Source organism: Hyperolius riggenbachi, chromosome 2, assembly GCF_040937935.1.
Source record: "Hyperolius riggenbachi isolate aHypRig1 chromosome 2, aHypRig1.pri, whole genome shotgun sequence".
Lineage (NCBI taxonomy): Eukaryota > Metazoa > Chordata > Amphibia > Anura > Hyperoliidae > Hyperolius > Hyperolius riggenbachi.
In genome coordinates, this window is record NC_090647.1 from 199,896,557 (window position 1) to 199,911,837 (window position 15,281).

Genomic DNA, 15,281 nt, shown 5'->3' on the forward strand with positions numbered 1-15,281 from the left:
TCTTTTTCTCATATTAGCTAATCTCCCTGGATTTCCCTAGATCAATGGTAATAGTGTTTTGTTGTTGTTGTTGTTTCTTAAATAATTTTTTGTATGAATAGGTATGGAATCATCATGTGATCTATATTACTTATACACCTGGGTATGGGTGGTTATGCGGTTGCCGCCTTTCTATCCCCTTGCAATCTAATCATTTAGCCTTTTCAGGGGGCAAACACATGGGGGGGGGGGGGGAGATGCGTTGTTCATTGACAAAGAGAAAAAAAAAGTACTGGTGCTGTTCTTAAAAGGTACACTGTTAACATTTTAAGATATGGGATTTAAAGGACCTCTGTTGTGAAAATCTTAAAATGTAAAATACATGTAAAAATATACAAATAAGAAGTATGTTTCTTCCAGAGTAAAATGAGCCATATATTATTTTTTTCCTATGTTGCTGTCACTTACAGTACGTAGTAAAAATCTGACATTACCGACAGATTAGCCCATTTTCTCATGGGGGATTCTCAGGGTTTTCTTTACTTTTAAAAGCACTTAGTGAATGGCAGTTGCTCCGGCCAATTGCCAAAGAAGTGTATGGTGAGCAGGGAGGCTGGCCAGCATCATTGTATAAATCTTTTTCAGGGAAAGTCTTTATAAGGTATGAAGGCCATGCTGAGATTCTCCCATGAAGAGATGGACTAACCCAAAACCTGTCGGTAATGTTAGATTTCTAATACCTACTGTAAGTGACAGCAACATAGGAGAAAAATAATGAATGGCTCATTTTACTCTTGTAGAAATGTACTTCTTATTTGTATGTGTTTTAAAGTTTAAGATTTTAGCGACAATTCCTCTGTAAGGCTGAAATGATGTTTAAAACAACTCCATTTCCCTAAATGTTGAGTTGCTGCGTAAAAGGAAAATTCTACAATATATCAGATAGTACAGCTGAAAAATCACAGAGTATAGCAGTATATAGTGTGTGTGTGTGTGTGTGTGTGTGTGTGTGTGTGTGTGTGTGTGTGTGTGTGTGTGTGTGTGTGTGTGTGTGTGTGTGTGTGTGTGTGTGTGTGTACTAAATTTAAAATACCAGAAACATAAAAAAAAAAGACAAAAAGGAAGGGTAACAAAAAAAAAACACATGGAAAAGTGGTATAAAGTTACACAATACCGGTGGAACTAATAGCCGTAAGTTAACTGGCAACAGGCCACACTAAGTACACAGAGCATCATGGAGAGGCTTAGAAGTACAAATAGTTTGGGGTATACCACTCGATAAAGCATGGTACCGGTGAATGGTGCAAAACATGACTAATTACGTTCCTTTATGTAAAATTTCCCCAAAAAATATATCTATAGTACATAATATCATTGAAATGTAGATAATTTACAAAAATCTCTTCAAACAAGGGACCAGTTAAAAGCCATTATTGGATGGCCATGATCTTTGGACTCTTATGCAGCATTGTATTAAAAAAAATCATAGGTAAAATCATTGCATGGGCTAATGAAAGGATTAAAAAAAAAAACGTAGTTTGTTGCTTCATCAACAAATGCAAGTTAAAACTCTATAATATAAAGCAAAACCATACTGTATATAAACATAATGCAGAAATTACTGCCTTCTCTATGCCTGATGACATTTAAAGAGGATCTTTACTGAATACTGTGTAACATATAATATTTGTAATTCTTTATACAATTCATTTATAAATGATTTAGTCAGTCTTTGCCATTGTAAAATCTTGCCTCATCCTGATTACATTTTTAAATGTATTAGTGATGCCAGCATCTTCACTGCTGGCAAGGTGAATCGCTGTGGGATTTTTTTCTTCTGTGTAGTGAACATGAATGTCAGTTGATCTCAAAGCTTCATGACATCATAGCCTAGAGGGGTGCCCATTAGGTAGATCGCGTTCTACCGGTAGATCGTGAAGGCCTTCATGATAGATCCCGACCCCACTACATTTTCCATTCTGCATATACAAGTGTGCTCCTAAAATTGTACATAGGTAGATCACTTTGACTTGCTAATTTTTAAAATTAGCTCACGAGCTGAAAAAGTGTGGGCACCTCTGGCCTAGACTAAATATCACTGAAAGGGCAGAATAAGATAATGATATACAGTAATGTATAGGCATACTATAAGAAGCATTTCTGATGCTGAAATGAGAATAATTAACATAAAAATAAACATCCTGAATATTTTATCTTCTGCTATGTCTTAAAGATAGACCAAGAAGTGGAAAACTCTTCTCTGGTCTAACGCATCAAAATTTGAAAGATCTTTTTTAAAATGATGAACTCTGGATCCTTTGAGCTAAAAGCAGCTGGAAAAAGCCTAAAGGGCCAAAGGTCAAAACATTAGCAATTGGTCACCTCTGTTCCAAAACATTTACAAACTGTTGTTAAAGGACAGCTATCAAAGTTAACTAGAATTTTAAAGGCCACATATATTTCCAGTAATTACTAGCAAATAGCAATACAAAGGCTTTTTTCATATTTCCATGTTTTATATGAAGAAAATGACATTTACAGAGAACAGTTCTCACTGAGGGCATTACTATGGAGGACTGTGCCCAGCGCATCCAGCACACAGAAACAATCTTCATTGGCTCTTACTGTGACTGAAATCTGTTCAGAATTATAGAAGGCAAAAATATAGCTTCAAATGTGTGTAAATAATCATTAGCTGAAGCTGTCCTGTCTGTGTCTCTCTCTCTGCCATGCAGTGTAAAGTACACAATTTATAGCCAGGTTACAGTTCAGAACTGCCTTCCCCTCCTCCCGATGCCGACACACATTGTTACAAAACAGCTGGTAAACATGGCTTTTCTTTTCACACAGGCTGTGCTGAGAGACCTCTGAAAAGCATTTTAGTGTTGCTGGCTAAAAGCTCTATAGGTATGTGGGCTTTACAGAAAAACAGTTTCTTTGATAGTTGTTCTTTAAGAAAGAAGAGGTGATGCAGCAAAGTAGTCAGATAGCTTCTGCGCCAACTTTTTTGAAACATGTTGCTGGCATTAAAATCAAAATGAGTGTGTATTTAAAAACAAACATTATTTCTCAGTGTTAAAATTAGCTATGTTGTATTTCCATTATGGTCAGTTAAATATATACATTGTAATCCATGATATCCTGATTTTAATTTCATTAATTTTTCATTAAACAAATTTTAATGTTTTTCCAACAATGCAAAAGAATGGTAATACATGAGTAATATTCATGAGCAATTACCCTTACAGGGCCACAAAGACTTACAGTACATATCATATTTTTAATCCATAGACAAAATCCCCCCCCCCCCTCAAAAAAATAATAATATGGGGGGTTGTCTGTGTGTCTTATAGACCTAATATACATATATTTCTACCAAATTAGTGCATACTCACATGTCCAGCCAGCACACTCCTTTCAGTCTGTGAATTCACTCTTTATCCTCGCTGCCGCCCATTCAAGGACCCAGCAGCGTCTTGTGCATACTCACAAAAACTGAGAAGTATCTCCAGAAAATAAGGAAAGAAACCAGAGCAGTCGACTCCTCCACCAGCCACAAGGAAAGAAAAAAGAGAGGAAAAAGGAGAGTAGAAAGAGGAGGCATCCAATTCGGATTATTACTGAGAGGGTAATTGCAAGTCCCAACATATTAAAGTAGGTGTGAATGAGGCTACTACTACACGTTTTATATGAAGTTTCTAGAAGCAAATTCAAGTATAGTTCTTCTAGAGAGGGTGGTGTGAGTTTGTGATAACAGTGAATGTATAGGGGTTTCCACAATCTCTCAAATCTAGCCATTTGTGTCTTCTACAATCACCTTTAACTAAGGTAAGTTAATAGACTGATATGTGACTCAAATAAAGTTAGATTTAGTATAATTTTGACCCTTCGCCAAGGACAAGAGTTTCAAAACCCTACTTTCATCTAAAACGGAAAAAGTCAGTTGCAGGTGAAGTGTTGATTAATATATCTAGTCAGTGTTTCCAGGTAAAAATCTCAAGTCACCCTGTGATGTAGTAGTGGAAGCAGTGTTTGTGTCTTCTCTGGCATCACATAAATAAGGTCCTATACCAACTATATAACTTGTTATTGTGAAATATCAAAACATTATGTGTGCCATTTTTATTCCCCAGAAACAACAGCAGTCTTGCAGCATCATACACAGCCTACGAGAAAGTCAGCAGCAAGAGCTGAGCCGGTTCCTGAATCCTCCCAGCATAGAAACAACACAGCCCAGTGATGACATGAATCTCAATAATCAGGATAATGCTCAGCCAGAGGTACAATATTATAATGCTGTTTGATAGCTAATTAGTAATCTGTTCACATTCACAGCGGACACTGCATTCCCTGTGACAGCAAGAACGCAATGCAAAGGATCAGGATACTGGAGCTGCACATTATCTGTGCATTGTGCACTGCATTGTGTATAGTGAAGCATACAGTCAATGAAAAGTACGCTTCACCCATGCTGTTAACACGTGTGTTTGCAGTAACACACTGTAGTGCATTACCGTACAGCAACCTATTATACCACAATGCTGTACTGAGGTGGTGTATTGCAGCGTGGTGAGCCACATAACAAAGCGAATGTTACACCACACCATAATTTATTTATTGTATTTATAAAGCACCAACATATTACGCAGCACTAGACATTAGTTTAGGTTACAGACAATATTTAGGTGTGACATATAGCAATACGTCAATACAGGAAAACCAGAAAAACCAGATCACGCAGCACAGTATGGAAAAACAAAAATTTGCTTTCCTAAAACAGAAAGAATTTGCGATAATTCAGGTTGGAGTGAGCTCGAGATGTCTCCCAGAGCACCACTGCTGAATATATGCAAATTAACCATTGTACCCTTAGAAGCTAAACACACCGCAGCACAGTATGAGAACAAGGTAATGCTTAGTCACTGGATGGGAGCATGGAGATTAGGCTGATGGAGTTGGCTGATGGTGTAGTGGTTAAGGGCTCTGCCTCTGACACAGGAGACCAGGGTTCGAATCTCGGCTCTGCCTGTTCAGTAAGCCAGCACTAATTCAGTAGGAGACCTTTGGCAAGTCTCCCTTACACTGCTACTGCCAATAGAGCGCGCCCTAGTGGCTGCTGCTCTGCTCTGGCGCTTTGAGTCCGCAAGGAGAAAAGCGCAATATAAATGTTATTTGTCTTGTGTTTTTGTCTAGGCAAGTTGAGTTCACTCAGATCCATAGTATGGGTGCACAGTAATGGCGGTGCATGATCAGGTAGGACACAAAAGGAGGAGGACCCTACCCAAAGGCTTACAATCTAGAGGGAGAGGTAGGGACACGAAAAGTAGGGACCAGAGTTCAGCTACGGGTTTAGAGCACTTGTGAGGGGTGGTAGGACAGAGTGAAAAGTTGAGTTTTGAGGACCTTTTTGAAGATGTTGAAGGAGGGGGCTGCCCTAATGGGTGGAGGTAGGAAGTTCTATAGTGTTGGAGCAGCTCTTGAGAAGTCCTGGAGGCGTGCATGAGACTGGATGATGTGGGGGCGGTCAGGTGAAGTTCATTGGAGGAGTGGAGTGAGCGGCTAGGTGTGTACCTCTGAGTGAGATCGGAAATGTTGGTTGCAATGCCCCACTATGAACGTAGCCTTAACGATTGATGAATTTTGAGGAGAAGTAAAGGGTTTGAGCCCTGCTCTTAAAACTTGGTATATCCTCACCAATGCACTGTTGGGAGTTCCTTAAAGGGAAGGTTCAGGGTGGCTCTTAAAAAAATAAAAATGCCCATCCACTTACCTGGGGCTTCCTCCAGCCGTGGGCAGCCAGGACGTGCCCTCGGCGCCGCTCCGCAGGCTCCCGGTCCCCTCCGGTGGCCGACCCGACCTGGCCAGGCCGGCTGCCAGGTCGGGCTCTTCTGCGTTTCAAAATGCGCCTCACGGGGGCGCGCTGACATCATCGGACGTCCTCCGGGCTGTACTGCGCAGGCGCAGTAGTTCTTAAGAGCCACCCTGAACCTTCCCTTTAAGCCTCTCAACCAACAACTGGGGCAAACAAAATGTATTACTAAATCTAATAATGAGGATATGATGTAGTAATCAAAAATATTTTGTGGAAATAAATAAGCCTTCAAAAAAACCCTTACAGCTAAATCCTAACATGCCTGAACTTTGGGACTTGCAAGGTGGCTAGCAATGATACGATCTTGGATATCTTCCTTAGGTAGTACTAGGAACATGCATTAAGACCTTTGTGAAAGTCCAACAGGTCTTTAAATTTTAGGTATCTTTAGCCTAGGTGTGCACTGAGAGCTCAGGTCTACTTGTGTTGTTGCAGATACTTGCTACATAGACATTGGGCTTGATTCACAAAGCGGTGATAACTCAGTTATCACGCCTAAAAGACTTTAGGCGTGATAAGCGGTGCAAAGCTGAGTTATCACCGATTTGTGCTGCTCTTCGCGCGAAGCTCCCGCGCGCAAAGTTTTGCGCGCGTAGCGCACCGCGCTGCGCGCGCAAAGTCCCATAGGGCTCAATGGACGCTGCGCGCGAAGCAGGGCACACTGCGCGCGCAGCGCGGTGCGCTACGCGCGCAAAACTTTGCGCGCGGGAGATCGCGCGAGTTTCTTCTTCTCACTCCTAAACTGAGTTTAGGCGTGATAAAGGGCTTTTCACAGGCGTGCAAACACTTTGCACCGCTTTGTGAATCAAGCCCATTGTCTTGTTGGGACCCTATAAAGGCAAGATCATTGTGTATACAAGTTTACTTACCATACACACTTGTCAAACTGCTAACAGTAGTAGAGTGACTTTGTGTAGATTTAGTCAAGCTTTGGATGCTGAGAAGTGGCAGGAGGCACTACAGACCCCATAAATGGTGTGAATGCACTATATTGAAGAAGCAGGTACAAAAAAGGGTAAAAAGTTGAATCAGGAAAAAAAGGGCACAGGAGCCCTTATGGAAAAAAGCGCAGAAAAGGGAAATTTGGGCGCATGGCGGCGCTCGCTATCAGGTGCCTGCAGGCGCTGAAATTTAAACTTTTCTACGCAAATCACGGCTTTTACTTTTCCGCGAAGCAGCTAATTTTGTGTGCCGGGGAGGGGCAATTAGTGGCAGTCATTAAACATTTCCACATCTGTAGGCGCCCAATACAGCTGCCAGTGGTGGGGGGTTTGTGGAAATGCAAATTGCAGCATTGCATAGTGGGCACTTCTTAGCCGCAGTATCATGGCTTTACCTTAAAGGTTAGGAGAGGGGGTAGGGTTAGGTGGGGGGGTTAGGGTAAGGCACCACGGGGGAGTTAGGGTTAGGCACCACCAGGGAGGTCTTAGGGTTAGGCACTAAAGGGGTCTTAGGGTAAGGAACCACCTAGGGGGGTCTTAGGGTAAGGCACCACCAGGGGAGGGTTCTGTGTAAAAAAGTAGGGTGCAGTTTAACTATAGTAAAATATCGGGAAATATTATATATTCATTTCACACATTCAAAAAGTTGATGCGTTTCAGACAAATCTTATCCTGTTCTTCAGTTGTTGCTTCAATAGTGGTTGTGTTGCAAAATACAATCATAGGGTAGAAATGCAAAAGGTCCGGCACTGCATCATTGGTGTAAAAAGAGCTTTATTTCTATGGCTCTTCCAATTGGTTAAAAATGTAATAGCATATCATCAGATGTATTGCACATACCCGTTGTGGTCAGATGAGGTTGTTGGGCATGGTGGTGGTGGTAATGGCCCGCCTAACGTCCGTTTCGCTTTGTAGCGTCTTCAGAGGCAGTGTGGCAAACGCGGCTATCCGTTTCCGGGTCTTATAGCAGGGGAAGAAACACTTCTGGTTCACTGCGCCGCATTACGCGTATGTCATTACGCATGCCGCCACTAACGTACGCATGAAAGCGTACTGACGTCATGGTGGACATATCCATAATGGGAATGAAAAACGTAATGTTACGCTTACGTAACTACGCATACAGCCACTGACGTACGCATGGAGGCGTAATGCGTCAATGGAAGTTGCGTACCATATACTGGGTTGCTTCCCCAAGCCTTGGTTCAGCATTCCCACTACATGGCCACCAGGTGGCATCACAAACGGGTGTGTGCTAATATATTACATTAAAAATAGAGAATTGACGTATGGCATTAAGGGACATATTTCGACCCAGCTAACATTGCTGAGAAGCTTAGTGGAGCTGTAAATGGGCGGTAAATAGGCAGTTACAAAAAATTAATTTTTTATTTGGTTTATTATTGACTATCAATCACATAATTCAACATAAAGAGGTATTATTGAAATACACGCCTCTTTCAGCTTCACTAATAATGTCCCAAAAATGCAAACGCATTACTCTACAACTTAAAAATATGTACAAGAAGCAAAGACATCTGTACAGGCCCTACTCCATACTTATTTAATTCATAACATTAACTACGTTTTAAGGGTCCAAGAAGCATGCCATCTCTATACTCTCATTCAGGCCTAGAGGACCCATAGCATCTGTCCTTATGATCCAGGATGACTCTTTCCTTAGGAGTAATCGCTCCCTATCACCTCCTCTACGTGGTATTGGCATATGGTCTAGGCCAGCAAAAGTTCAACAGTTTGAGTTGTTCCCATGAATTGTTCTCACATGCTCTATGAGCCTTGGGCATCCTTTTCCTGAGTCAATAGACCTAAAGTGCTCTAGTACCCTTGTTTTCATCTCTCTTGTAGTCATACCTATATAGAAACGGTGACACCATATAATGTAAACAACAAATTTCGTCTGGCATGTGAAAAAATATCGCACTTTTGTGTCCACAGGACCCACTCGTATATTTCTTCCTCGACCTAATTGCATACAGATTGAACAGTGTCCACATCTAAAATTTCCTTTTGTCTGGCTCCTCTCTAACCAATTCAATTCTCTCTGCATTACAAATTCGCTAGAGGTGACTTGATTGCAAAATACATTGTGACCTGTGGACTGTCCTTTGTCACTTAGGACTGTCTGCCCTAAATGCAACATTATGTTTATGCAGTTCTTATGAAAGTATACCAAGTTAATATGAGTTTGATTACAAATCATCACATGATTATGATGAGTATTCCTGCTACTTTTGACCCCATGATGTGTTTGGGAATTTTTACCCTATCGATATGAATAAAAGTGTTGCAACATTTGTGCAAGTCCGATACCAGGATAGAAAGATGGAAGCAAGTATTGGCTTATTAACGCTGCCTAAACTTTTAGGGAATAGAAAAAGAGAATAAATGAAGCCTTGTCATATAGAACATAGGTCTGTAAACATCTGAGTAGAGGGACTATGTTTAATACAGTGTGGTGTTGATGGATTGCTACAGCAGATACCACCTCTGGGCAGACATGCTATAGTTCTAGGAAACCTGGGCAGGGGGTCTATGATTGCTGTGTGGCTGCCAGAAATAACAATCAGCAGTAAGTGGGCTCAAAGCACTGCTCAGAATTTGTTTGAATGGGATCATTTTTTTCATTTTATAACCATGTTTGTCTTTAATGAATATTTGAAAGAAAACTACTGAAAGTTATGCAGGTGAAATATAGTCTGTAGACGTCTGGAGAAAATGTTGTGCTTTTTATTAGCAATCTCTACAAAATCGCTATAGTTTTAAAACAAGTACATCTACACATTGTAACAATTGCCTGTACTTCCAATATTAGTTTGAATTGGCATTATATTCTGTCCCCTACATACACAAAATCTGATTTCTTTCTTGTATTCAGGTATTGTCATTTTGCTGTATGTCACACCTAAATATTGTCTGTAACCTAAACTAATGTCCAGCGCTGCGTAATATGTTGGCGCTTTATAAATACAATAAATAAATAAAGTTAAAAATGACAAAATAAATAATAATTCTGGCACAAGGCTTATTTCATACTTCATGTAGGACATTCAACGGAAAGGAATGTAACCGACCACCTTGCCTGAAATATAACAGAAATGAAATAACATTTCATTAATGTGATGACTGTGTTCACAATTAGACCAGAAAAATACCATCAGAGGAAGTCCAACATTGAAAATCATTTTATGGTTGGTGTGCTAACAACCTTTAGGCCCCCTGCACACTGCATGCATTTCCGATTTTTAATAGTTTTTTACATGCGATTCCGATTTTTACCGTAATTGTTACTGCATGCTGCGGTTTTTCTGCGTTTTCTGTTGATAGCATTCGGGGAAAATCGGAATCACAAATCGGAATCGCAAATCGGATTTGCAGTGTTCAGGGAGCCTGAGTGATTACCGGTTTTGCCCAAGTCTATTTTGATGCTTATAATTTTTTATTTGATACACCCTTGCATCAAACCACTCACTGCTTTTAGTTTGTCGCAGTGACCCCATCCCATTTGTTGATGAACTATCTATAATTACTGATTGCAGACACCAGTATGTCTCTAGTAACTTATTCTTGAAGTCCAGAGTACTTTTTGTTGCGATGTAAAAAAAGGGATCCAATATTACACTGTTTTCTGTAGTGTGGTTTCTGGTGGTCAGAGGCTTTCTCAAAGCTTAGCAACTGTGTTGTTGTGCAATCTCATAATTATCCCTGCATGTCTAAATAACTTACAGTATTTGAGGTGTGCAAACCACTTGAGAAATTTCTGGAGTTTACCATTCAGCTTTTCATAAGTTTTTTGCACTTCTAATGCCAACATTTTAAGTACCTTTTCTCTATTAAAAATATATATATATATATATATTTAAAGGTGAATCACCATTAAGGACATAACTATTTCATCACCAAGGGGTTTCTCCTTTTATGGACCAGAGACATTTTCACATTTCAGCACTTCTCCCATTCACCAATAACTTTATCACTATGTATCACACCAAAATGATCTCTATCGTGCTTTTTTCACCACCAGGTAGGCTTTCTTTGGGTGGTACTTTTTGCTAAGAATTCTTTTAGATGGATTTTAAAGGGAATAAGATTTTTTTTTTTTAATCATTATTTCTTAGTTTTCTGCCATTACAGCTTTAAAATAATAAGTGCTACTGTAATTAAATCCCACACATTTTATTTGACAATTTATACTGGTTATTACAACATCTAAATTATTTCCCTAGTACAATGCGACTTCAACTTTCCAGACATTGACTGGAGTATTGAAGCTACCCATTCTGGTAAAAGCAGCAGATTTCTGGCAGCACTACAGGACAATTACTTGACTCAAATGGCAACGGAACCAACTAGGGGGAATGCGTTACTGGATCTGATCATTTCTAATAGACCAGAAAATGTATCAAATGTGCAGGTTCAAGAACATTTGGGAAATAGTGATCACAACATGATAACATTTGATCTGGTGACTGATAAGCCACGGGGCAGCGGGACCACTATAACTATGAATTTTAGAAAAGCAAAGTTCAATCGAATTAGGCAGGCACCAAGTTTGGTGAACCGGGATAATGTACTACAAGGGCAGGACACTGAAGGGAAATGGCAAGCTTTTAAACTTATACTCAATCAATATTGTAGTATGTATATCCCATATGGAAACAAAATATCTAGGAATAAAAAAGGCCTCTATGGATGAATAGAAAGGCTAAAGATAAAATGAAAAGGAAAAAGAATGCCTATAAGGTCCTAAAACAGGAGGGGACCGAGGCTGTACTAAGCAATTATAAGGAGTGCAATAAAAATTGTAAAAAAGAAATTAGGCTGGCAAAGATCGAAGATGAAAATCAAATCGCTAGGGATATCAAATCTAACCCAAAAAAGTTTTACAAGTACATCAACTCTAAAAAAAGAAAGGTTGACTGTATAGGACTCCTAAAGGATGAGGATGGGAACTCAATGGTGGATGACCAAGGTAAGGCAGAGTTATTAAATGCTTTCTTTGCTTCTGTCTTCACAAAGAAAACAGCACTGTTGCAAATTACAGAGGCAGAAGAGTCTCAATCTTCTAACTGTAATATTAAATACTTGACGGAGGAAGAAGTGAAGGCAAGACTAAATAAATAAAAAATAGACAAGGCACCTGGCCCGGATGGCATGCATCCTCGGGTCTTAAGGGAATTAGGTTCAGTTATAGATAAACCCCTTTATCGTATCTTTTGGGACTCTCTTTCAACTGGCAGAGTCCCAGTGGATTGGCGTACATCCCACGTTTTCCCATTATTTAAGAAGGGCAAAAAAATCAGATCCAGGAAATTATAGACCTGTAAGCTTAACATCAGTTGTATGCAAACTATTTGAGGGGTTACTAAGAGATACTATACATGACTTCATAGTAGAAAATAATCTTATTTCTCAGCATCAACATGGGTTTACGAAAGACAGGTCCTGTTTGACTAATATACTCAGCTTTTATGAGGTAGTGAACGCTAATATGGATATTGGGAATTCTGTAGATGTGATATACTTGGACTTTGCAAAGGCCTTCAACACTGTTCCCCACAAAAGTCTGGTGCAAAAGTTGAGGATGCAAGGACTGGGGAAGAGTCTGTGTGCATGGATAGGGAACTGGCTAATGGACAGAAAACAAAGAGTTGTGGTCAATGGATCATACTCAAAATGGGAGACTGTTAGCAGTGGGGCACCACAGGGGTCTGTTCTGGGTCCAGTGCTCTTCAATTTATTTATTAATGACCTAGTAGATGCAGTAGTGAGCAATGTTGCTATTTTTGCAGATGATACAAAATTGTGCAGAATCATCAACTCTCAGGAAGATAGTGTCATATTGCAACAGGATCTGGATAGAATGGCTATATGGGCACATACATGGCAGATGAAATTCAATGTTGAAAAATGTAAAGTCATGCATTTTGGTCGTACCAATGGTCTAGCACCATACAAAATAAATGGGATACAGTTGGGGACATCAAACTTGGAAAAGGACTTAGGAGTACTCATCGACAACAAGTTAAATAATCGTACTCAATGCCAAGCCGCTGCAGTTAAAGCTAACAAAATTTTGGGATGCATTAAAAGGGAAATAAAAACTTGAGATGCTAGCATAATATTTCCCCTGTTTAACTCTCTAGTAAGGCCACATCTGGAATATGGAATTCAGTTCTGGGCACCACATTACAAAAAAAGATATTGCAGTTTTAGAGCAGGTGCAGAGACAAGCAACAAAATTGATACGTGGGATGGAAGGTCTCACTTACCAAGAAAGGTTAGATAAACTGGGTTTATTTAGTCTAGAGAAAAGACGCCTTAGAGGGGATCTAATTAACATGTATAAATACATCAGAGGGCAATATAATAGTTTGGCGGATGAGCTTTTTGTCCCTAGGCCTTCTCAAAGGACTAGAGTACATGATCTGCGCATGGAGGAAAAATGTTTTAGCCATTTATTTAGGAAAGGGTTCTTTACAGTAAGTGATTAAGATGTGGAATGCATTGCCACAGGAAGTCGTTATGGCAAACTCTATACCTGCATTTAAAAGGGGCTTAGATGCTTTCCTTGCATTGAAAGACATCCATGGCTACAATTACTAGGTAATGCCTAATGATGTTGATCCAGGGATTTTATCTGATTGCTATCTGGAGTCGGGAAGGAATTTTTCCCTTTTGGGGATAATTGGACCATGCCTTGTAAGGGTTTTTTCGCCTTCCTCTGGATCAACAGGGATATGTGAGGGAGCAGGCTGGTGTTGTACTTTATACTGGTTGAACTCGATGGACGTATGTCTTTTTTCAACCAAAATAAATATATAACTATGTAATGCATGGCGACAATATTTTATTGGAAATAAAGGTGTATTTTTTCCATTTTGTATTTTTTTTTTATTCTTACAATCCCTTATTTGCAAAAATAAATAATACCCTTATGATGCATCAATAGCAATAGACAATTATCTACGCCCCTGGGAACAGTACTCTTGCGGGGCGTAGATATACTGCCCCAGTCGTGGCAACTGGTTAATGTGTACCTGTAGGGAAAAAGGGTCCCAATGGGTGCTCATCTCCTACTCTAACCAGCATGTTGCCAAAATAATGAAGGAAGCAACACACAACTGGCGTTGCTGTTTTGAAGGAACAGAGCCACACACTACATGTTACGGACCAGTGGTTCTTCATCAGGTGTACACCTGCTAATTTCTGAGGTCATTTGAGCAGTTCGACCAAGGCTTTGGGTACCGGCAAATGGCTAGGGAAGATTAACGCTAGGCGAATAGATACATGGGATTGTGTATTTATTGGTGTCTATCAGCCTGTTCCAATGCCGGGACCCTTGAAAAACTGCTTGTTGACACTTGTGCCTGTGCCTTAGCATGGACCAGATCAGGCTCTGTGTTTTCTGCCAAAGCCCAAGTGGGTCAGTGCTATTGGGCAGGCACAGTGTGGCCACGGTTTCGGAGTCTCAGCACTAAAACAGTCTGATGGAGGAGGACAGGGGAAGCCTCTGGAGGATCCCGAGGTAAGTATCAGTTTTTTGAGTTTCCCGAACTCACAAGTTTACTTAGTGGTATTTTTTCCTTATGAATCATGATGTAGCTAATCCTTGTGCTCTGGAAACTCAAAAGGAAGTAAAAATGGAGGTTTTTCACTTTTTGTCTGGTAAGTAATTCTGGTATTGGAATCAGGTGTTGCTGAAAGCAAGCAAATACATAAAATAATTCACTGCTATCCCCACTGATGGCATGTGATGCAGGATCAAATAAGGATGTTGCCTTGCATTGCACAACTGAATCAGATTATCGAACATATGCACAATAGTTTTAAGTTTATGATATGGTAGCTTTCCATTAACACTTTTGTCTGTTTTTTGTTTTTAATATTTGTTTGCAGACAAGTAGTCAGCAGCAGCTTCTAAGCCCTACACTTTCTGACAGAGGGAGCTATAGACAAGATTCTATTGAAGCTAATAAACGTCTGAGAAGGTTTGGCCAGTGGCATCTACCAGCAGGTAAACATAGAGATTATAACATGTCAGTATGCACCTGATTAAACATGAGCTGAACAACAACATATGAGAACCAAAGTAATCCCAAAATCTCTGATAGATTAAACATTACTCACTATTAGGTGGTAAAAGAAAAGACTTTCTAAACATAACTACTATTTTCTAGGTCCAGTCTATCCAGCATTTTTTAACTAATATGGTTGCAGGTATGTTTATATGACAAAATATTAATTCAGTAATATACTGTATCAGTAATCCTTACACAGTACATTATAGCAATACAGTCACCTAGTACAATAAAACGGTGCAGTGTGAGCTGTAATCACTAGGTGGCACCTCAAGACACATGTCTAGGTAGCCTATGCCTAGAAATGACAAGGACTACAGCAGCACACACCCTAATTTACTAATGCAACAATAGTCCTCATTATAGTGTGTTTTGACTCAGTCGACCGTT

At 39.9% G+C, this 15,281-nt stretch overlaps 1 protein-coding gene across 7 annotated transcripts in view; it reads left to right on the forward strand.

Annotated features, from left to right (window-relative positions):
• The window catches only part of NALCN (sodium leak channel, non-selective), a 640,650-nt gene that overhangs the window by 601,426 nt on the left and 23,943 nt on the right, over positions 1 to 15,281 (forward strand). For all 7 annotated transcript variants that reach the window (XM_068267982.1, XM_068267985.1, XM_068267987.1 and 4 more), the window contains 2 exons: positions 4,113 to 4,259; positions 14,710 to 14,827. In XM_068267982.1, coding sequence (XP_068124083.1) covers positions 4,113 to 4,259; positions 14,710 to 14,827 — 265 coding nt within the window. The remainder of the gene's footprint in view (positions 1 to 4,112; positions 4,260 to 14,709; positions 14,828 to 15,281) is intronic.